This window comes from Chenopodium album, chromosome 5, assembly GCF_948465745.1.
Source record: "Chenopodium album chromosome 5, dcCheAlbu1.1, whole genome shotgun sequence".
Classification (NCBI taxonomy): domain Eukaryota; kingdom Viridiplantae; phylum Streptophyta; class Magnoliopsida; order Caryophyllales; family Amaranthaceae; genus Chenopodium; species Chenopodium album.
In genome coordinates this window covers 65,770,828-65,795,560 of record NC_137838.1, presented here as the reverse complement: position 1 = coordinate 65,795,560, position 24,733 = coordinate 65,770,828, and the positions used below count along the sequence as shown (strand labels likewise).

Genomic DNA, 24,733 nt, shown 5'->3' with positions numbered 1-24,733 from the left:
TAGGGTCGTTCATCCAGAAGAATGGTGACATTGATCAAGACGTGACCCACAGGATTAAGTCAGGGTGGCTTAAATGGAGAGCGGCCACGGGAGTGTTATGCGACCGCAGCATTCCCTTAAAGTTGAAGGGAAAATTCTACAGGACTGCCATAAGACCAGTGTTGCTCTATGGTACAGAATGTTGGGCTTCTAAGAAAGAGCATATTAAAAAGATGGAGGTTACGGAAATGCGCATGTTAAGGTGGATGTGTGGAAACACTTTAAGAGATAGAATCAGAAATGAGGTTATTCGCAAGAAAGTAGGTGTGGCGGGCATTGTAGATAAATTAAGGGAAAATCGTCTGCGTTGGTTTGGACATGTAAGACGGAGACCCGAGGGTGCACCGGTGCGAAGAGTGGAAGAGTGGGACCATGGAGGGATTAAACGAGGAAGAGGGAGACCAAAGATGACTTGGTTGGAAGGAGTGAGGAAGGATATGAAGTGCATGGATTTACGTGAGGATGAAGTTTTGGATCGTAAGGGATGGAGGAGAAAGATTTATGTTGATGACTACACGGAATAATCAAATTTGGTTCATGTTAGCCGACCCCACTTTTGGGATTAAGGCTTTGATTGATTGATTTTAAAGTTGCTGTAATTTGATATAAAACACTATATTTTCATAATTCTAACATGTAAACTTAAAGTTGGGATGTTATATTACTAACTTTGATTTTTGGGGACAATCTAAAGACTTTATTTTGGTGATTTAAGAGGTTTTAAAGTAGTTTAGTATTGCTGTAATTTTAATTGCTTTGGTATTGATTTATTTCTAATTGTTTGGTTTAGGAGAGGACTTTGTAGAAGGCGACTTCTAGTTTTAAAGTGGCCAACCGGATTGTTTACACAAGGTACGTACAAGATACGAAACCTTGCTTGTAGGTGCATGTTTAAGGACGGATCGAGAACTTAGTATCATGTATAGGATTGACTGGGTTAAATTGTCTGGTTATACATTGTGAATTTCAAATGATGTGCACTAGTTTATAATGCAAGTATTATTTGTGCTTTAATTATGCAAGGTGCGCTTAAAGGCAAAGGTATGTGATTGGTGTAAAGATCAAATTATTACTCGTTCATGATTATGTAAACAGGATGAGTAAAGGAGAAATTCAAGTCTTGTAAGACGAGGTTAAGGTTTTGGGGTGCCTTATGCACTCAAGGTGTTTATACACCGACGTAGTAATGGAATAATTAATAAATGTTGTTTGTCACTAATAAATTAAGAATCTAAATTGAGAATTTGCCATGTTTGATTGATTTGCTTTTGGGATGTTTTTATTGATATGTATAAGAGTCATCACTAAGTCTAAACCTGTAAATCACGTAAAGTGCAAGATGGATGAGTAATAAAACTCTGGAATGGTGCACATCTGGAGTAATGACAATCAGGGGTTGGGGTACATGGGGTATTAGCCGTGTACTTTTATCGAGGCCGTCTGATCTACGAGTCTCTTCTTTCAAATATTATTTTTCTAAAACTAGGATTTAGGTGAGATCTCATACTAACTACGGTCACGGAGTCGCGCCCGTGGTCGTTGGATGTTTATTGATGTTTCCGAAAGGAGGCATGGTGTTTTTCTTTATTGATGTTCCAAATGGGACATGGGTTGGACAACCTTGTCTATTGCTAAATCCAATGAAATAAATAAACGAGTCAGTTAATATTAATTAGTGAGGTCTTAATAAATTTGATAATCGAGTCGTGAATTGAGTCTATATTTAATGATGATTGTGCTTGAATATTAGTAGCACGTTAGGTATTTTCTCAATTTGTTTCGCAGCTTGTATGTACTCAGCTTTGCTGACTGCGTGCTTTTGTGTGTGTCTTTCTTTGGTCATGGCCTTCGCCTTTCAATTACCCTGTGACGATCCAATTTTTACACTTGTAATATTGGGGAGCAGAATAACCACAGGTTCTTACACATGCAGCATTCATCAGGGTTGTGGGATCTTGAGTAGAGAGTTGGTTGTTTCCATATTATTTATTTTGCAAAGTTTGAATTTATTTTAATTCGTTTTTAGTTGACACTAATTCTTTTGGGTTTGAAATTATTGGAACTCTGAATTTAATCACTTACTACTTTTATTGGGTTTTGAATAAGGGCCTTAATGGTTCCAACTTGTAATACTTATTTTGATTTAATTCCTTTGTTTTGAGGTTTATTTAAAACTGTTTTGGTTTTCCGCTGCAAATTTCTGAGATAGCCTTAACGTTTGAACACGTGGCGGTAGCACACCAGTAATTCTCTTGAAATTGTTCAGGTTATATACAGGTTTCTCACAGGTTTTTAAGAGAGAATTATTGGGGTGTTATAGTGCAATCGATAGGTTTACCCTAAACCTGTTTAAACTATGTTGGTTGAATATTAATGCACCAACAAAACTATTATTGGTGATCACTTGGATTATAATCAAATTAACCCTAAAAAAAATTATTAATTATCTTATTAAGCGTGATTACAAGTACCAATTCCCTTTAAACATGCATAAAAGGCGTGATCAAGAAATAACAATAAATATATCAAGCAACATAATAATCATAATAATAATTATCATAATCATGTTAAAGCATAATAATAATAGCAAGATCCTAGACATGATACTAACAAGATTAATAACAAACCCTAGCATGTCACTAAACATCAAAGATAAAAGCTTTAGCCCTAACATGATACTAACATGCTATTAGGAAAGAAATAGGAAGCATCATAGAAATCATAATTGATATAAGAAATTTTTAGTTGTTACCCTAAACATGATACTAGGAAGTAATAAAACATCCTAACATGATACTAGGAATCAAAATAACAACCTAAACATGATTTCTATATCAAAATATCAATAAAGTAATTAAATTACTTACTTGGATGCCTCGTATCTATTTCTAATAACAAAATAAACGCGTTAGTAACTTCAAGGAAAATATGAAATCAAACAATTAAATTAAATAAAGATTAAGAAAGAATTAAGAAAGTTTAGACTAGATTTGGGACCAAACCCTCAGAAATATCAAACCTTTCACTACTAGGGTGAAGGCAACTTCGAACTATGCTAGGTGTATCTAAATCTTGTGAATGCGGAATTTTGTATTTGAAAAGGCTAGTTTAGAAGAGAGAGAGAGAGTATATCAAGAATTTCTTGATGAGAGTTGGTGATTCAAAAATGTAGGTTTTAGGAGGCTATTTATAAAGAAAATCAGTTGGATATGGTAAAAAAAGAATAAGAGTTTCGAAAAGAATAAAACACGACGCTGTCGCCAAACATGCCCCTGTCGTCAGACGACAGAACTGTCGCCAGGCGCCAGACGTGTCGCCGCGACGCCAGGCATGTCGTCAGGCGACAGATTGTGGTTGCGGCACTGCAATCAGTTTTTTCACGCGTTTTCGTATTTTGATAAAATTTAAGCGTACAAGGGGTAAAACTGTAATTTCCTTAAAAACACTTCTTTTATTCTAAATAAAACTCTTAAAACACAATTTATCAATGCTAATCAAATTAGGATTCAAAAGAACTTTCTAGAAGATTCTGGAAGACTATAATCAATCCTAATTGCATTAAGAATGATTAATCATAATAGGCCCTCCTCTAGATCATTGGGCCGCATATAAAAATCGAATCGGACCCAGTTTAGTAATTTGGCCATAACTTCCTCATTATTCATCGGAATTGGGCTTATATTATGTCGTTGGAAAGCTCCTTTCGAACCCGATCCAACTACACTATTATTGGACCCTTGCCATGGACCAAACTAAACTAGATTGTCTATTATCATAAAATAGGTTTTCAAAAACAAAGAGAGAGAAGAAAATTTAAAACTAACCGCAACACTAAACTTTCCACACTTTCACTTCATTCGATTATGATTCGACGTGAAAGGTACTTATCACTGGGTTTGGTTTTGGGGAGACACAAATGGGTGTCTATAGATAGGTTGGATCTTGGTAACGTAGTGAAATTGTAAGGTTATAGTAATGGGTTGTTATGTGTAATGTAACTTGAAAGTGCTTTAACTTGATCAATAAGATGGTTGAATTTGCAATTTATATTGTTGTTTTCATTAAACCAAATAAATCAAGCTACTAAAACTGAAGAAGCAAAGTAAGCATGCATGCCATAATCATATGCTACAAAGTCAACAACTAGATGTACAAAAGCTTGACCATAAATGGCAATGCAAGAGTTATCACTAAAAGTAAAAAAACATCATAAGTTTGCAAAGTAGGCATGCATGCCATAATTGTGCTACAAAATAGGACTTAAAATGCCTAATTGCTCAAGTGCTACACCAACCAAACAACATAACTACTCTCTCATTTCATCAACTGGTCTGCTAGGCACTTGGGACTGCCTTGCTGCTGTGAAAGTTGATGCTTGGGAAGAGCTCTCTCCCACCTTACCCTGTACACAGTACACAACATTGGTGTGAGCTAAAAAAAAATTGAAAGTGAGGCCAAATAATACACCAAGAAACATAGACAAGTGCCTTATTTTTGGACCTCTTTCCCTTTCCTGCAGCTCTCATTGCTCTGCTATGCACCACCCAAGGGTCATCAGAAAATGGTTTACCACCCTTGTTCTTGGGTTCAGCTGAGGTGGCTAAGGTTGGGTTTTGGCATCTCTTTTTGTTGTGTCCATATTGCTTGCAATTGGAACACTTGTATGACTTCCCACCCATTCTTGTAGCCTTCTCAGCAAGGTCTGCAACCCTCTCAGCATCCTCTCCAACTTCCTTCTTCCTTTTCTTCTTTGATGGCCTACCTGGCATAACCTTGAATGGGGGTGGAAGTGGCTCAGGGAAAGGGGTCTTTTCCCATTGATTTAGCTCTGGCATAGACATCAATACAGGGGAATAGGCAGCCAGATATGTGTCCCTTGAGTAAGCTGCATCCACATAATCCTCTAGATCACCTCTCATGTACAAAATGCAAGCATATGCATGATGGCATGGTATCCCTGTCAACTCCCAAGAATAGCAAGTGCATTTCCTTGCATTCAAATCAACTAAATGCCTATCTCCATTGTTCTCAACCTCAAACAACTCCTTAGTACTCCTAGTGAGTATGTTGTACTTCCTAATTCTCTCAGCCCAATCAAATTGTTTCTTAACATAAGGCATGAACCTCCCTTGAATTTTTTGAGCACCCTCCCTTTTCCGATAGTTTCTTTGCATAACATATCTTCTCATCCATTCCATGTGTGTCAGAATTGGTTTGTGTCTTTCTTGTTTCAACACATTGTTAAAGCTCTCACACATGTTATTTAACAACATTTTTAATTTGGGAGTGGAATCAAAAGCATGCCTACTCCAGCAGTGGGAGGGGATAGCAGCCATATAATCATATGCTTTCACATTCATTGTTTTCAATGTTTGCATATGCTCATTGAATTCTAACTACACAATCAAAATAAACCAAACATCTAAATCTAAGCTAATCACAACAACAAACAATGGCACATAACTTATATTTAGGTGAAATTATTGCATACCACAGTTGTAGCCTTAGCTGCTACCCATAACAGGTCCTTATAAGCTATACTATTCCACTTCAGCTTGAAGTTTGACCATATGTGCCTATAAGTCAATTATTATTGAAGACTCAGATGACGAAAATGACCTTGATTTTGATGTTAATAATTACAATGAGAAGAGAGATAAGAACAGTAATGTGATACCTTGAGGATTATTTTTGTTAGGATGGAGTTAGCATGAATAAGGCATTTGCCATTGATAATAGTTATCAGAACCTCGTTATAGTCTGATTTGGATGATTAATTTTAATAAGTAGCTAGTGCTACATAGTCTTTATTTGGGATTGATACCTTTATATAAGTTATAATAAGAAGTTGATATTTTATTTTCAAGTGCTTCATTTCGCTTTTATTTGTGAGCAAGAGCAAGTTTAATTTTTGTAATCATATACTTTTTGGGGAAATCTCTTTGTCTATAATCAAACTTAATGAGAGTGTCGCGGGATGGGAATTTTTTTTTCTTTTCTTTCTTAAATTCATATAATCCTGCGTATGAATCATGCTTATATTGTGTGGTTTTGCTTGGGACAAGGGGGTGCAATCTCAAGGTGCCCTTTTTAACCAATTTATGTGATAAATATAATATTGTGATTCAATTAATATGTGTGAATAGAATTTGGATTTCGTTTAAAATGGAGTGCATATTTATTTTATTTCAGGCGTAGAGCTAGAATGGCTGAGAACGCTGCCTTAGCTGATGCTATTCGTTTGTTGGCTGAAAATGTGATCCAAAACCGGGGAGACCAAGTCGACCCCTAAGCTGAAATGTTTAAAAAGCTGGCCCAGGTTAGACCACCAGTTTTTAGGGGAGGTGATGACCCTACTTTCCTAGAAAAATGGATTCAGTAGTTTGATAAGTTGTTCGTGGCACTCAACTGTCCTGAGGGTATGAAAGTGGACTAGGCCGCTATGTACCTTAAGGACGAGGCTGATATATGGTGGAGAGACAATGCTGTGACCGTTGGGTCCAAACCTAACTTTGGGTGGGAAGTGTTTAAGACCTCCTTGAGGGACAAGTTTTACCCCCCATTCCTGAAGAAACAGAAGGCTCAGGAATTCATAAGCTTGGAAATGGGAAACATGTCAATCTCTGAGTACAATAATAAGTTTATGACCCTTTCTAGGTTTGCTCCTGAGGTAGTACCAAATGAAGAGCTGAAGGCTCAGAGGTTTGAGCAGGGGTTGACTGACAAGTTACAGAAGGATCTAGCCGGAAAAGTTTTCAAAACCCTTGACAAGGTGTATGAGAGAGCTGCCCATCTGTACCATCTGAATACTAGGACTGCTGTTTCGGGGGTTTTAGTCCCTTGGGAGAGTTACAACACTGAGACTGGATTCAGCAAAGGACGCCTGTACCTGCAAAGCAAACGGACCGCCGGATGGTCGGTGGTCCGCCTCCGAAGATTAAGTTAGTAAGCATTCGGTAATAAAACGTGCGGAAGTAAAGTTTATCTGCTCGGATTCCAAGCTCAGGTAAAGTGCTGTCTGTTCTTTGAAAATGACAACACTGTAGTAAGTGACGTATTGTCTCGTATTGCGTGTATATCTGTCTTGTCATAAATGTAAGAATGTCCCTATTTATAGAGTCCTTTTGAAAAGTGTGCCCTCCCTAGGATCTGGTGACGTAGGAATTAGGTCACGCCGCAAAACGGCGCCTCGGGATTTGGGCCCTTGAAGGCCGCCATTCCAGAGGCAATGCCTGAGTGACACGTGTCACTGAGCCCAAAAGGCCTTTGGGCATCTTTTGGGTGACACGTGTCGCCGTCTGAATGGTCCATGCTGGATCATCAGTCTGTTTAGGACAAAAGAATGTCCACCCTCCACGTGTCATCATCTCATAGGTCCAAATGGCACCTTTACTGAGGACACGTGGCGCTTTCTAATTGGGCCACCTGGCCGGGTAAAAATACCCAAATCATTTGCCCCTCACAGGGGTCACGTGCATTGCACATGGCGCCTGTGACAGATGTCATCATGTGACTGGGCGAATTTTCAAATTACATTTTGGGGGGAAAAATTAGGGTTTCCCCTTTCTATAATTAGGAAGGTTTGACTTCATTTTTGTTTTCACACCTTTGTGAATCTTGGAGAATCTCTGGACTTTTGACTCTCAAAGACTCTTAAAGACCCTGACTTTTGTCAAGCATCCGACACTCGGCCTTTCCTACCGACTGCTTCAGCCAACCAGACGTCTCAAATACCTTCTTCTAAGGTAACCGCATGCTCTTTTCTTTTATTTTTTCTTGTGTTTTTCGTTTATTCAAATGGTTTCCCAAACGTACACGACACGGCCTAGGTTAGCGATCAGCCGGTCACCGGGGACGGCTGAATCTAGAACTAGGAGTGCCGAATGCTCGTTCGAGAACTTTCCTTTAAGTACATCTCCAAATCCGACAGTGTCTGTGCATCTGCAGGACACGATGGCTCGAACAAAGCAGACAACAAGGAGATATAGGCCGGATGGTACCTTTTACCATTCGGACAGTGAGACTCCAAATTCAGACGGCTCCATTAGGGTGCCAGCTAGTGAGATTTCAGAGCACCCCCCAAACCCCTCTTCTGACCTTCCTCCAACTCCAACTTATTATTCTCCCTCTTCTTCAAGCGGCATCCCCAGTGATACTATACCGCGGGAAGTCGACAGTCAGTACCAGGCCGAGCCTTCAGGACAAGCGCCTGAGGAGAGTCTAGGGGAGGACCCTGCTGGCCCTAGCCGACAGTCCCTTAGCTCTGGGGAAAGCTCTAATGACGATTCGGCCTCGTCATCTTCTGACAGCGCCTCTGTTGAGTCAGAGGAGGTCCGAGCAAAAATAGATACTACAAGGGAGTCCTTGTCAGTAGAAAAGGGGGAAGGCTGGGCGGAGCCGAGTGCTTCCAGGCGCTTGGAGCGCGCCCCCTATTTTCACCATGTCCCGTAGAGCAAGCGGGCCTCCATGACATCCGGCCTTACCAATTACATGTGCAAGGTCGTAATGGGGCATGGCTTCTCCTTGTCCGTCCCCAACAAGGAGGATACTATAACCTGGCCCTCCCTGGCCAGCTATAAGGACAAAGCCTTCGGCTGTTACGAGGCGGTCCTTCAGGCTGGCTTACGCTTCCTTCTCCATCCGCCCGTGGAGAGGATACTGGATGGATACCAACTGGGTATCTGGCAACTCGTCCCGAATTCATGGATAAATATAATCGGGTACGTTGCCGCATGTGAAATGCTGGAGGTGGATCCCAGCTTTGAGGCATTCGCCCACATGCACTATCTCAGCCGAGCGCCTGCCAAGGGCGGCGAAGGCTGGTACACCCTGACCACCTACAAGGGGTACATGATGGCAGTCGGCAAAGAGAACAAATGGAAGGACTGGAGAACTAAGTTCTACATTGTCCATTCACCTAAAAGCCGACTGAACCAAAAATACAATCGGTGGAACAAGGATCCGCCCCTCCTGGCTGGCAAGAGTGCCTTGCCCCCTCTCCCTAGGCGGGCCCAGGAGGAAATTTTTGACCAGGGTCTGTTTACAGTGTCCGTTCGGACAAACGAGCATGGGGAGAAAATAGTCGTCCCCTAGAGCTACATTCCCCTTTACAAGTGGCTAGAAGATGGGGTGTTCTTGGCCGCTTGTGGTCTAAATTCTGAGATGCCGAGAGGTATTCGGCCGTCTGTCTTTAAGTAAACTTAAAATTGTTTTCAGTGTATGCTTATAAAGCCTAACTTCCTCTTTTTGGTGCAGACAAAGCAATGGAAAAGCTCTCGGCAACGAAGAAGTCAGCTGCTGTCTCTGCAGCTAAGTACCGTACCAACGTCCTCAACAGGGCGAGTGACGAGCAAAAGGCAGCCGGTACCCCCAAGGTAGTAATTTTATGATACTTTGTATATTTTTTCAATAGAGGTTACATTTTGCCCGCCTGCTTTTCTGACGCTTTTCCTTTAACTCATGCAGAGCGTTTCTACCAGGCCTTCTCCCTCCAAACAACCCCAACCCAAAATCCAAAAAATAGGGGCGGGTGATGTGAGTGCATTCGGCAAGAACCGAAAACACATCGCTCACAAGCCCAAAAGAGGGGACGGCTCTAATCTTGAAGCTGACAGGGAGGTCAGCAAACCGGATGCCACTCAGGCATCAAAGGGTGGCTTTAAGCAACCCAACACTGATGTCGGCTCAGCAGGAGAGATGAGACGTCAGGGGAAGGAGAAGGAGGAGGAGGCCCAGCCGGACGGTATGGGCCGCATCTTTATTAAACTTCAATGCTTAATTTTGCTTCTTGGAACTTGACTAACTTATAATTTTGCAGCCCCCCCACAAAGGCCGACCGTCATCCAGATGGCCAAGGAGATGCTACGGTTGCTTGATCCTGAGGACAAGGCGTCCGTCAGGGGAGTCGACACCCTTAACTTGGATGCCATCTTGGGGAACCTCTGCGAGGTAAAAGAGTTAGCTAAATTTTCCTTCACTTTTAATACATATCCGACTGGTTTTGACCATTCGGTCTTTTCTTATTTTCAGGCCATGCTGCGCGTCCAAGGGCTCAGACGGCCAATCCAGGAAAAATCAAAAGAGGTAACAGCCGCTAAAGCTCTAGTCGAGTCCGCCTTAGACCGAGCTCAATTTGAAATTGCTCAGAATGAGCTTCTGACCCTTGATATGATGTATTCCCAGGCGGACGCCAACCTGCAGGTGAAGAAGGACCTGCATTCGGCCCGCTCCAGAATCAATGACCTTAAGGCCGAAGTTAAAGGCCTTAAGGAAAAGCTTGAGCCTCTTCAAGAGGCCAAGGAAGAGGCCAAGAGGGCCAAGGAGCGGGTTAGCCGCCTGGAGGGGCGTCTGGCGAACCAACAGGAGCAGCTAAAGGCCAAGTTCCAGTCTCGGGCTGAGGAGGAGAAGCAGGCCCTTGTCAAACAAATGATGGAAGACTACGAATCCATCATGCGGGAGACATGGGAGGCGGTACAGCCGGGTGCTGATTTTGGCATCTGAAAATCCAAGTTTGATAAGGCAAACGAGGATTACAATGCTGAACTCATTTGCCAGGCTGAAGAGGAGGATGCGGATGGTGAAGAGGCCGACTCCTCTTCTGGCTCCTCCGGGGAAGAGGATGGTGATGACAATGAAGAGCAGCCGGCAACTGATGATGCGGCTGCCAATGCTGACAATCCCTCTGCCCCTTAAAGCTTTTGGTAGTTATTTCTGCGGCCGAATGGCCATTCATTTCATCTTCTGGCCTGCGTGCCGAGTATTCATGTATCTTTACCGACCGAGGGGTCGGGTGATTTGACAATTCCTCTGGCTTTGCCAGCTAACAATCTTACCCAATCGTCTGATGGCGATTGGGCCTTTTTAATTTGAAATCATTCGGCCATTTGGCTGAAGTTATTCATATTGTTGTTCTTTAAATTTTTTCATTGCATGTTTTTTTTTTGGCTAAGTATTAGAACCTGTATAACATGCGAATGTTCTTGCCCCTGGACGGATGTCGAGTGGTTTCGGTTGAGTGGATTGATTGACTTAGAAATTATTGATACTTAGAAGAGTATACATGGTTTCTAAGTCAATCAATCACTATGGTGATTGCCCCAAACCACGCGACAGACGGCCATCAGGAGCGAATGAATAATTATTTTCATTCAGCCATTGGCTCAAGCGAAATACAACATTTTGACTTAGCAAATTTTGCTAAAAAGAAATCCCTCGCCTGTTTTGTTCCAAGAACTAAAAGCAGGCGCATTCGGCCTTAGGCTTTGACGAGATAAGGTGCTAAGTTTTAACTTAGTCTTAATTTTACTTTAGAATAATCTGCCTGTCTTGCCCCAAGAGCAAAGAACAGGCGCATTCGACCCACAAGTCTCTTTTTAATCTGCTAAGTATTTTAGCTTGTTTTCTTGATAAGTAATAGTCCGCCTGTCCTGCGTTTGGGCAAAAACAGGCGTATCTGGCCAAGGGCCGCATTAGTTGTCTTGTAAATCAGTAAAGATTTTCCGCCTGTATTGCATTAGAGCAAAAGCAGGCGCATCCGGCCTAATGCCTCAATAGCCTCTACTTATGAAACAGTGACCCTTTTCCGACTGTGCTAGAACAGTTAGAAAATTTCTAGCCTTTTATATCTCACTTTCGATTAAACCAAACGACTGCGAATGCTGCCTTAGCCTTCGGTAGGGCCGCTTAGTGTATTTGTAGAGCAATGTGTCACCCAAATGGGAGATTCTTCTCCTCGACGAATTCGCCCGAATGGACGTCGTCGGTTATCTGACTCATGTTGGAGCAGACAGTCATACTCATGTTGGAGCAGACTGTGACCATTCGGCCTCTATTGTGACTATGTTTTTCCTAATATCCGGCCATTGGCCTCAAAATGATCTTATCTGGCCTTAGGCCTTCTAAAGAGTTAAGCAAATATTAGTTAAGTGTTGGCGTAAATTTAAAGAATTTCGTAGAAACGACTGTTTTAAAGCAGTCGGCTTCTTCAGAGGGATTGGGACGTCTGCTGTTGGGACAAACGCCATCTAAATGCTTTGGCTGTCTGTATTTTGTACAGGCGCCACTAATAATAAGAAAAGGCAAGCTGGAAATGAAGGCATATTCTCATTAAACAAAATTTTTAAATGACAAAATTTGAGGTATTTACATTCGTACTTAGAAGTAGTACTTTTTCAAGTTATCTACATTCCAAGTCCTAGGCAGCTTCCTGCCGTCTGGTTCTTCCAGGCGGTAGGTGCCGTCTCTTACTTCCTCATATATTCGGTAAGGGCCTTCCCAATTTGGGGTTAACTTTCCCTGCTCATTCGCCCTACCGACTGCCTCCATTTTCCGTAGCACAAAGTCCCCCACTTTGAGAGGACGCTTGTGTACTCTCTTGTTGTAAGCTCGTGTCATTCTCAGACGGTAAATCTCATGGCGCAAGGTAGCATTGCCCCTGCGCTCTGGAAGCGAGTCCAATGCTAGCCGCATGGGCTCCCAGTTAGCTTCCTCGTCATATAACATGACTCGAAGAGTCGGCTCATAGTGTTCAATGGGCAGGACAGCTTCTGCACTATACACCATGAGGAACGGGGTTTCTCCAGTTGCCCCTTTAGCAGTCGTTCTGATGGACCAGAGGACGTGTGGTAATTCATCCGCCCAAAGACCACCAGCCCGTTCAATTTTCTTTTTAATCCCGTCTGAGATTAACTTGTTGAAGGCTTCAACCTGGCCGTTTGCTTGGGGCCAGCCGACTGATGCAAAGAGAGACCCCTTGCTCTCCTAGCCAAGTCTTGAGTTGAGGCATCTCAAATTGAGGACCATTGTCAAAAACCATAGACATGGGCACCCCAAAGCGAGTGATAATGTTCCTCCAGATGAAGGAAATAACGTCTTTTGTCTTGATGTTTTTGACCGCCTCCGCCTCTACCCACTTGGTAAAGTAATCCACAGCTACCAATATGTAGCGCTTGCCGCCTGGGGCCGCGGTGTAAGGCCCAAGTATGTCCATGCCCCATTTGGCAAAGGGAATTGGGCTGTGGATGGCCGTCAGGTCTGTGGCCGGACGATGGATGAGCTTGCCAAACTTTTGACACTTGTCACATTTTTTGACCATTTCCATAGCGTCCGACTCCAGAGTTGGCCAGAAATAGAGCCGCTTGGCCTTGGTAGCTAAAGACCTGCCGCCTATATGGGAGGCGCAGAAACCCGCATGTAAATCTTCGAGGACCTCTCTACCCTTTTCTGGGGTAACACACTTCAATAGGGGTTTCAAGAAACCAGCTTTGAAGAGTTCTCCTTGTCTTAGCTCGAAGTTTGCCGCTTTCTTTTTTAGAGCAGCCGCCTCCTGGGGTGAATCAGGTAGCGTGCCGTCTGCAAGATAAGCCCGGATGCTGTCCATCCAGGTAGAGCTTCGGTCGAGAATTCCAATGGGGTCTACATTAGATATACTTTTCTTTTCCATGACCTCCCCGAAGACCGACCGAGGCGTTTCACAAGAGGCGGATGATGCTAGTTTTGACAGAGCATCCGCCTGATTATTTGAAGACCTAGGCACTTGAGTTAGATTGAATTCTTCAAGTGTCCCAACTTCACTCTTGACCGCCTGCAAATATTTTATCATGGCCGGATGAGTGGCCTCGTACGTTCCATTAACATGTAGTACGACCAGTTGAGAATCAGAGCAGGCGGCTATATTCTTTGCTCCTGCCGCCTTGCAGTACCGAATGCCGGCCAGCAGGGTCTCATACTCGGCCTCATTGTTAGAGACCTGGAACTTGAACCGTAGTGCGTATTCGTACTTATCTCCCTCAGGAGACTAACAGATAATCCCTGCACCATAGCCGTTCACAGTGGAGCTCCCATCCACATACACTTTCCAAACCTGGTCTGTATTGACCGGTACAACCGGCCTTGTCATTTTGACAATAAAGTCGGCGAATGCTTGCCCCTTTATTGCCTTCCTTGGTTCGCAAGTGATTTCTAATCCTTGCATTTCAATAGCCCATTTAAGCATTCGTCCAGAAGACTCCAGGGTTGTGAGTGGCCGTTTGATCGGTTGGTCAATATAGACTTCTACCGCATGCGCCAAGAAGTAGGGTTTTAGCTTGTTGATGGCCATGTAAAGGGTAAGGCCGAATTTCTCAACCATGGGGTACCGAAGCTCCGCGTTTCTTAGAACATGGCTAATGAAATAACCGGGAGCTGGATGCCGTCTCTTTCAGCTAAGAGAACGGCACTGAGGGCATGATCAGAGACGGCTAAGTACATGAAGAGCTTCTCTTTGGGCAAAGGGCTGACAAGCCTTGGCAAAGAGTGCAAATGAGTTTTCAGCTTTTGAAATGCCGCCTCTGCATCATCCCCCCATTCAAAGTTGGTCTTCTTTTTGATTGCCTGGAAGAAGTAGAGGCACTTGTCGCCTGACCGATTGAGGAATCTCCCCAAGGCCGCCAGACAACCTGTTAGTTTTTTCACTTCCGTCACAGTATGGGGCGACTGCATGTCGATTACCGCCTGTATTTTCTCAGGTTGGCCTCTATTCCCCTTTGGTCAATCAAAAATCCGAGAAACTTCCCAAACTCAACACCAAAGACACACTTTTTTGGGTTTAGCATGACCTTGTGCCGCCTGAGTGTGGCGAATGTTTCTCGGAGATCAGCAAGATGATCCGCCTGCTTTTTGGATTTGACTATCATGTCATCAATGTACGCCTCTACATTCCTTCCGATTTGATTAATGAAGACCGTATTAATCAGTCGTTGGAAAGTAGCGGGCGCATTCTTCAAACCAAACGACATCACCGTATAACAGAACAACCCCATATTAGTGACGAATGACGTCTTTTCTTGATCTTTTTTCCACAGGGGGATCTGATGGAAACCTGAATAGGCGTCCATAAAACTCATCAAGGCATGTCCGGCTGTTGAGTCGACCAGACTGTCGATCTTAGGCAATGGATAACTATCCTTTGGACAAGCCTTGTTGAGGTCTGTGTAGTCAACACACATCCGCCAAGTTCCATTCGGCTTTTTTACTAACACAACGTTAGCTACCCACTCAGGGAAATTGCACGGCCGAATGAACTTGGCATCCAGCAGCTTTTTTACTTCGGCAGCTTCCGCCTGACTTCTTTCTTCACCGTGGTTTCTTTTCTTTTGCCGGATGGGCTTCTTTTTAGGATCCACGGCGAGTTTGTGGACAGCAAGATCCGGGCTGATGCCTGGCATCTCCTCCACTTCAAATGCAAAGATGTCTTTGAATTCCCTCAGCAGCTGGTGAAGGCTTTCACCCAGCTTTGCAAATGCAACCGTCCTTACCTTAACAGTCCGCTCTGGACGGCTGTCGTCCAGAGGGATATCAATGTGTTCACCAGCAGGCTGGGGACGGAGATCATCTGACCGTTCCCCGGTCAGTGATTGCTATTGTTTTTCTTTTTTGACCACCACCAGCTGATCAATTTTTCTTTTCTTTCCGGCTGGTGGGGCCGACTGTTCTTCCTCGACATCGTCGAGGTCGATCGTTTGCTTGCCCCGACCGGATGCTTCGGCCGCGGGCTTGACGTCCGAGAGGTAACACTCTCGAGCTATCTTTTGGTCCCCATTAAGGGAACCGACTGTTCCATCATCCTTCTCATACTTGAGTAGCATGAGTGCAGGAATGATGACGGCCTTGCACTCATTAAGAGTGGGATGGCCAAAGATGAGGTTGTAAGCTGTGAGCTCTTCAACCACTAGGAAACGGATGGTCATGTGCCGACCGTCTCCCTTGCTTCCCAAGCGGACAAGTAAGTCAATTCGTCCGACTGGGTGCACAAGTCCTCCCCCAAACCCAACAAGGGAGTGGGAGACCTCCATCATGCTATCCGATTTGTACTTGAGATTGGATAAGCATTTGAGGCTGATGAGGTCAGAGGAGCTTCCTGTGTCAATCAGAATTCGACCAACCAGCTGGTTGGCGACCTTGCATTCAATGACAACAGGGTCATCATGCGGCCGACGGACTTTGCCTCTGTCCTGCTCGGTGATGACAACTTTAGGGAAGGCGGATGTGCCTGCCGCATCCCCTTCCTCAACAGAGTTGACCATCTTCCTTAGATGGTCTTTGGTGCCCTGAATGGTCGGGCCACCACCGGCAAAGCCGCCTGCTATGGTGTATGCCGGTTCTTCATCAGTTTCGGCACTCACAACAGGCTGGGGAGTCTTTTTCTTGGACTGCCCTTGATTTTCCTTTGAAGTCACTTTGGACTTCACATAGGACTTCAGCTGTCCTTTTTCGGCCAGACAGTCGAGCTCCCGCTTGAGACTAAAGTAGTCGTTCGTGTCATGGCCAACATCCTCATGGAAATGGCAATGCTTGTTCTTGTTCCGATTTTCAGCGGAACCTTTCATAGGAGTCGGCTTCTCAAGAGTCAGCCGATCCTTAATTTCCAAGAGGATGGAGCAGCAGTCCTTGTGGAATTCGTACCTTGGGACGTACGGTTTCCACTCTTTTTTCTTCTTCTGGGCCGGTTGATCAGAGTTATCAATGGCCCAGACTTGCTTTTTCTTTTTGCTCTCTTCTTGCTTTGGAGCCGGATGAGCAGGCCGACTCTCTTTCTGCCGGTCGGACTTCTTATGGTCCGGCTGCTTATTGGAGGAGCAGAGTTCGGTTGCCTGTATATAGGCTTCCGCCTCTCGCAAGGCTTCTTGCAGAGTAAAGATTTGTTTGCGGACGAATTCGTACTTAAAAGTAGACCCGTCCTTCAGACCCTTAAAGAAGTCTGTGAAAGCGACCTCATCAGACAACCTATGAATCTGGATTCGGACCAGATTGAACCGCCTGAAATAGGAACGCAAGCCTTCTCTATCTCCCTGCTGTACATTGCCCAAGTCAAGACTTGTCTTTTTGGCAGGGATGTTCATAGAGAAGTTTGAAGCAAACAAGAACGCAAGCGTCTTGAAGCTATTTATGCAGCCAGCCGACAGATTGCCAAACCACTGTTGGGCTATGCCCTTCAGGGTGGCTGGAAAGCAATGACACCATGCGGCATCATCCAACCCCTGTAGATACATGAGGTGGGTGCAGGTGGTCTTCCGGGTTGGAGGTCCCGTCATAGGCTCCAACCAGAACGTTTTTAACTTTGGCCGGCTGTACGGCCTCAGTTATTTCCCTGGAGAAAGCAGAGGGTTGATCTCCAAGGTGCTGCAGCGTAAGCTGCTAGTCCATTGGCTGATAGCGTATGCCGCCTGTCCTCCAAAGAGGGCAGGTTGCATGTAAGGTAAAACCGGCGCCTGGTACAATGGTTGTGCCATGTACTGGGCCGACTGGATCATATGAGGACCAGACTGAACCCGTGGGCTGCTTGCTGGAGTCTCATGTACAGACTTGGAACACCTCACAGAGGTATTCCTAAAGCTATCATGATAAGTCGACGTTGAAGCCGACTCTGATAGCTGGGTCCTCTTCTGCTCAATGTATTACCAAGCGTCAGAGAATGTTTTCTTGCTACCATCCGGCTGTATGTGCCGGATGGCTTTTCTTGTGCCCGTTTCTGGGAAACGGAGCCGAGTAAGGTCAAATTGGGGCCGGGCCTTCTCCGTAGGGGCAGGATGAGGAGTTGGCTGACGGTCCCTGACCGACTTCTGTTTGCCAGCTTGGGCTGGCTTCCTGGCCGACTGCTCCTTTCTAGGAGTAGGCGACTTCTTTGAGGCGAGTTGTTTGATTTCACCCCTGAGGCTGCTCAAGAGTGTCATTAGTTCATCTCGAGTGACAGGAGTTGATCCTGCCGCCTGGGAAGGATCAACCGGCCGCCCCGAGGGCTTCTTTGGCTGTCCAGCAGTTTTGCTTGGCCCTGCCTGGTCATGGTGACGCTCTCGCCTCTCCTTACTGCAAATGCGTTTAGAGATGAGGGATCCATTTGGATCCACATAGGTTTCGACGTCAGCATCGTCACCTGAGTCATGGTCCGTTTGGACCACTATGTCTTCTGGAGGCCGATTGGCCTTTGGGTTCGGTACAGGTACTTGTGAAGCCATTTCAGAGGTACTCTCCCCACAGACGGCGCCAAATGTTTCGGGGGTTTTAGTCCCTTGGGAGAGTTACAACACTGAGACTGGATTCAGCAAAGGACGCCTGTACCTGCAAAGCAAACGGACCGCCGGATGGTCGGTGGTCCGCCTCCGAAGATTAAGTTAGTAAGCGTTCGGTAATAAAACGTGCGGAAGTAAAGTTTATCTGCTCGGATTCCAAGCTCAGGTAAAGTGCTGTCTGTTCTTTGAAAATGACAACACTGTAGTAAGTGACGTATTGTCTCGTATTGCGTGTATATCTGTCTTGTCATAAATGTAAGAATGTCCCTATTTATAGAGTCCTTTTGGAAAGTGTGCCCTCCCTAGGATCTGGTGACGTAGGAATTAGGTCACGCCGCAAAACGGCGCCTCGGGATTTGGGCCCTTGAAGGCCGCCATTCCAGAGGCAATGCTTGAGTGACACGTGTCACTAAGCCCAAAAGGCCTTTGGGCATCTTTTGGGTGACACGTGTCGCCGTCTGAATGGTCCATGCTGGATCATCAGTCTGTTTAGGACAGAACGAAGAATGTCCACCCTCCACGTGTCATCATCTCATAGGTCCAAATGGCTCTTTTACTGAGGACACGTGGCGCTTTTTGATTGGGCCACCTGGCCGGGTAAAAATACCCAAATCAACTGCTACTGCGAGTGCTAAAGCTGGGGAAAAAAGGAAGGATTTTGGGAAATCTGAAAACCAGGGTAATTTCAAGAGGTCTAGGAATGGGAACTCGTTTGATAGGGGTAACCAGAATGTTAGCAGTTCTTCCAATGCTAACAATGGGGAGAGAACCTACAACTGTAAGAAGTGTAGAAGGAACCACCCTAGGAGAGACTGTGATGGGAATTTGGTGACCTGCAGGTTCTGCAACAAGAAGGGACACAGGGTGTATGCGTGTTACACCAAACAGAGACAACAGGGAAATAGTGGGAATGGTGGGAACACCCAGCAGAGGCTTAACAATTTCAATAACCAGGGGAATAGGGGAAATGGTCAAAATGGGAAGTTTGGAAATGGTAGCAACAATAACAACAGGTCTGGAAATGGCAATGGCAATAGCAACAACTCAGGCAACAACAACAATGGGTATCAGGCAAGAAACAACACTCCCGGCCGCTTGTCTGTGATGAGCAAGGGAGAAGCTGAGAGGTCCTCGGATGTAGTTACCGGTACTTTTTCTATCCAATCTATCTCTGTCAACACTCTATTTGACTCTGGAGCATCTTATTCTTTCATTTCTACTTCTGTTGTGCGCAAGTTAAACTTAACTGAATCGAGTCATGTTGACGTGTCAGTCAGTCTGCCTATGGGCAAACTTGTTCATTGTAATAAAATATTCAAAGGCTTGCCTTTGAAAATAGGAGAAGCTATCTTTCCATCAGATCTTATTGAGTTTAACCTAGGGGACTTAGATGTAATTCTGGGGATGGATTGGCTGAGTTTATACAAGGCTAAGATAGACTGTGAGATGCAGAGGGTACAACTGAGTGATCCTTAGGGTAAGAAAGTGTCCTATAGACGGTTAGGGAAGCCTAAAGGTTTTGGGATCATTTCTGCGATGAAGGTGAAGAAGCTAGTGAATAAGGGATGTCCATTGTACTTTTGTTGTGTTCAAGATTTGAGTATGAGTGAGAATAGGCAGATGGAGGATGTTCCCATTGTGAATGAGTTTTTAGATGTCTTTCCAGAAGAGATTTCGGGAATGCCACCTAAGAGGGAAGTTGAGTTTACCATTGACTTAGTTCCAGGAGCTGCACCTATCTCCAAAGCACCGTATAGAATGGCATCGGCTGAGATGAGTGAACTAAAGGCTCAATTGCAGGAGTTGTTAGACAATGGGTTCATTAGGCCCAGTGCATCACCTTGGGGAGCACCTGTGCTATTTGTGAAAAAGAAGGATGGAAGTTTGAGGCTATGTATTGATTATAGAGAGTTGAATAATGTGACTGTAAAGAATAAGTACCCTCTACCTAGGATAGATGACTTGTTTGACCAACTGAAGGGGGCGAGCGTGTTTTCAAAGATTGACTTGAGGTCAGGGTACCATCAGTTGAAGGTTGCAGATAAAGACATTCCAAAAACAGCCTTTAGAACTCGGTATGGACATTACGAGTTTACAGTCATGCCTTTTGGGTTAACCAATGCACTAGCCATATTTATGGACTTGATGAACCGAGTTTTTCATGAGTATTTGGATAAGTTTGTAGTTGTGTTTATTGATGACATTTTGGTGTATTCAAAGAATGAGGAAGAACATGCTGAGCACTTGAGAACTACCCTTGAAACTCTTAGAAAGAACAAACTGTATGCTAAGTTTTCCAAGTGTGAGTTCTGGTTGGAGAAAGTTGCATTTTTGGGGCATTACATTTCTAAGGAGGGTGTATCCGTAGATCTTGCGAAGATCAAGGCGGTGAGTGAGTGGCCTACACCTAAGAATGTGACTGATGTTCGTAGTTTCTTGGGATTAGCTGGATATTATAGAAGGTTTGTCAAGGATTTTTCGAGGATAGCCAGACCCATGATTACTCTTATGAAGAAGCAGAGCAAGTTTGAGTGGAACGAGAGTTGTGAGTCAGCTTTTCAAACCCTCAAAGAGCGATTAACCACTGCACCAGTGCTGGTATTACCTGATGGGATAGAAGGATTCGAAGTGTATAGTGATGCCTCGAAGCATGGTCTGGATGTGTCCTACAGCAGAATGGAAGGGTGATCGCATACGCATCGAGACAACTGAAGAAGCATGAAGTCAACTACCCTACCCATGACTTGGAACTTGCAGCTGTTGTATTCGCTTTGAAGATTTGGAGGCACTACCTTTACGGTGTTTCTTGTAAGATCTTCACGGACCATAAAAGTCTAAAGTACATCTTTACCCAAGATCACTTGAACATGCGGCAACGTAGATGGTTGGAATATCTTATAGACTACCATGTCCACATCCAGTATCACGAGGGAAAGGCGAATGTAGTTGCGGATGCCCTTAGCAGAAAGTCGAGTCATAATGTCAATGCTTTGATTGTGGCCAATGATTTGTGTGAAGATATGAGGAGATTGAACCTTGAGGTTATCAACAAAGGAGAGTTAGAGGGATTCTTGGGTGCTTTAACCATCCAACCTTCCATATTTGAGGAGATTAAAGAAAAGCAACTAGAGGATGAGTCGTTTCATAAGATTAGAGATCGTGTGACTAGTGGTGTGGAGACTGAATTCAAGATTCATGAGGATGGGAGTTTGAGATACAAGGAGAGACGGTGCATACCACAGAAGTGTGAGGATTTCAAAAGGAAAATCATGGAGGAGTTCCATAATACACCATATTCAGTTCACCCTGGGGGCGATAAGTTGTATAAGGATTTGAAGGAGTTTTATTGGTGGCTGAATATGAAAAGAGAAGTGGCTGAGTTTGTGTCTAAATGTCTGACGTTCCATAAAGTGAAGATAGACCACAAAAGACCCATGGGAAAGGTACAACCATTAAAAATACCAGGTTGGAAGTGGGATTCCATATCCATGGACTTTGTGACATGTTTACCAAAGACTCGTACTGGGAATGACACGATTTGGGTGATTGTAGACAGACTTACTAAGTCAGCGATATTCATTCCTATCAAAGAAACCTGGAAAAAGAAGCAGCTAGCAAGCGTCTATGTGAAGAATGTCGTTCGGTTGCACGGAGTTCCCAAGGACATAGTGTCAGATAGAGACTCGAGGTTTCTATCAAAGTTTTGGCAAAAAGTGCAAGAGAACCTTGGGACAACATTGAAGATGAGTACTGCCTTTCACCCTGCAACCGATGGTCAGACTGAGAGAACAAACTAAACCATGGAGGACATGTTGCGAGCTTGTGCTTTAGATTTCCAAGGAAATTGGGAGGATCACCTATCCTTGATCGAATTCTCCTACAATAACAGTTACCATGCAAGCATCAAGATGGCACCTTTTGAAGCATTGTATGGAAGGAAGTGCAGAAGCCCAGTTTGCTGGAATGATTACAGTGAACGGGTTACTTTAGGTACAGATTTCATTGAGGATATGGTGGGCAAGGTGAGACTAATCCAGTCGCGTATCAAGGCAGCACAAGATAGACAGAAGAGTTATGCTGACTTGAAGAGGAGAGATGATGAGTTTAATGTTGGGGACAAAGTATTTCTAAAGGTTTCTCCAACAAAAGGTGTGATGCGATTCGGCAAGAAAGGGAAGCTTAGTGAAAAATATGTGGATCCGTATGAAATTCTCCAACGTGTGGGGAAAGTGGCTTACAAATTGGCTTTGCCAATGGAGTTCGAGAAAATGCATGATGTATTCCACATTTCCCAACTGAAAAAGTATGTGCCTAGTGAAACCCATGTTTTGCAGCCGGAGACTATTCAACTAGATGAGTCTCTAACTTATGAGGAAAGACCAGTCAAGATACTAGACCACAAGGTGCGTAGTACTAGAAACAAAGATGTGAAGATTGTGAAAGTCCTTTGGTCAAACCAGGAGTACGAAGAGGCTACTTGGGAGGCCGAGGAAGAGATGAAAAACAAATATCCCGAGTTGTTTGACGAGGTGAGTTACGAGGGCGTAACTCTTTTCTTTTGAGGGGGGAAGAATGCGATGTAATTTCGCGCGCTTTTACCTCAATTATATCATTATGCATCATTAGTGCGTTTACATACAATAAAAGTATGTAAACTCTGGCCAAATATGAGTTCATTGAGTACAAAGTTCGATTTGTTAAGTGTGTTTGTTGAGAAGCAAGCAATTTACAGCAATACAAAACGCATAGATTTGAATACTTTTGAGGAACTATGGATTTTGGGTAAAGTTTCGAGGGCGAAACTTCTTTTAAGAGGGGTAGATTGTAATCCCCCGTGATTTTGTAATTATAATAATTATATTTTATTATTAATTATATGATTATTTTACGATAATTGTATAATTTTATAAATATTTCGAAAATAATAAATTAGTTTTAAGCTATTTAGCCACTACTAACTATTGACAATAATCCTTTTACCCATACAAACTAAGAGCCTAGTCCAAGTTACCTCAAAGCCCAACCTTACACCACATGTTTTTTTAAGCTTCGGTATATATTTGGGCCTAAACAAGTTATCCTAATTATATTTGGATTAGGATACCCTCAAACCCAATTCTTATTAATCATACCCACCTTATTTTCCCCACACTTCTCCTCCTTCTCACGTAAGAAAAAAAAAAAAAGAAAACTCACTCCTTGCTTCTTCCCTCTTCACGACATTCAGCAAGAAGAAAAAAAAAAACTTGCACCGCTGCCCAGCCACCAGCACCGCCGCGCCACCGCCTGACCGCCGCCCAGCCGACCTCCCTCCCTGCTGTTCGCCTTCCTCCCTTCTCCTTCCCCCTATTTCTCTTCCTCTTAATTCTTGTTATTTTGATTAAAGATTCAATTTTTATTTGTTTTTAATTATAAAATTATTGTTATTAGGCCTTAATAGTATGTATAAATTACAAAAGATTATAAATTTATGGATTTTGTATGTCTAAATTATTAAATAAAATTTCAGATTATGTATTTTGCATATTTTAGGGTTTAAAACATTGATTTTTCATGTTTTAAGGCTTGATTACGTGTTAAACAAACTATATAATCATACTATGTTTAAATTACATTAAAATATAATTATCTTAATCATAAATAAATTTTCAGATTTATTAAAGTTTCAATTTTTATGAACAAGTAGTGTTAATTTCGTGTTTTTATGCTTCTAAACCTACAAAATAATCATTGTGAGTATTTTGTGATTAAAAAAGCTTTGAACTTTATATTCCAACTTTAAAAATAATTTCCAGATATCATACCTTTTATTTTGAAGCCTCTAATTTCATTGAATTGATATATTCTTGGGTTTTTAACACACTAACTTGCTATATAATGACTAATTCAAGTAATTATGCTTATGGGGTTATTTTATATATTTAAAACAAAATTCAGATTTATTTACCCACTTTAAAGTTGCTGTAATTTGATATAAAACACTATATTTTCATAATTCTAACATGTAAACTTAAAGTTGGGATGTTATATTACTAACTTTGATTTTTGGGGACAATCTAAAGACTTTATTTTGGTGATTTAAGAGGTTTTAAAGTAGTTTAGTATTTCTGTAATTTTAATTGCTTTGGTATTGTAGACACCCATTTGTGTCTCCCCAAAACCAAACCCAGTGATGAGTGCCTTTCACGTCGAATCATAATCGAATGAAACGAAAGTGTGGAAAGGTCTAGTGTTGCGGAAAGGTTTTTATTTCTTTTCTTTTCTTTTCTCTTCTCTCTGTTTTTGAAAACTTTATTTTAAGAAAACAGCCAATCCAGTTTGGTTGGTCCATGATATGGGTTCAATAGTGGTGTAGTTGGATGGGGCTTGCAAAGACCTTTCCAACGGTATATTATAAGCCCAATTCCGATGAATATTGAGGAATTTATGGCCAATTTACTAAACTGGGCCCGGTTTGAGTTTTAAGTACGGCCCAATGATCTAGGGGAGGGCCTAATATGATTTATCATTCCTAATGTAATTAGGAATGGTTTTGGTCTTCTAGAACATTCTAGAAGGTTCTTATCATTCTTAATTCAATTAGGATTCTTTAGAGTTTTAATTAGATCAAATAGCATTTTCGACTGAAATTATATTATTTTATCTTCCAG

The 24,733-nt window shown here is 43.1% G+C and overlaps 1 protein-coding gene across 1 annotated transcript; it reads left to right on the top strand.

Annotated features, from left to right (window-relative positions):
* The first annotated feature begins 22,237 nt into the window (after nucleotides 1-22,237).
* LOC145633021 (uncharacterized) lies at nucleotides 22,238-22,754 on the top strand. Its single transcript, XM_081685331.1, has 2 exons — nucleotides 22,238-22,612; nucleotides 22,731-22,754. Exons 1-2 carry the CDS (start codon nucleotides 22,238-22,240, stop codon nucleotides 22,752-22,754), a joined length of 399 nt encoding a protein of 132 aa, XP_081541457.1.
* Nucleotides 22,755-24,733: the final 1,979 nt, after the last annotated feature.

Bases quoted from the DNA above. Each gene is read 5' to 3' on its own strand.
- LOC145633021 (XM_081685331.1), top strand. From the start codon at position 22,238: ATGCGATTCGGCAAGAAAGGGAAGCTTAGTGAAAAATATGTGGATCCG. The intron at 22,613-22,730 runs GTGAGTTACGAG...ATACAATAAAAG, and splicing joins ATCCCGAGTTGTTTGACGAG to TATGTAAACTCTGGCCAAAT.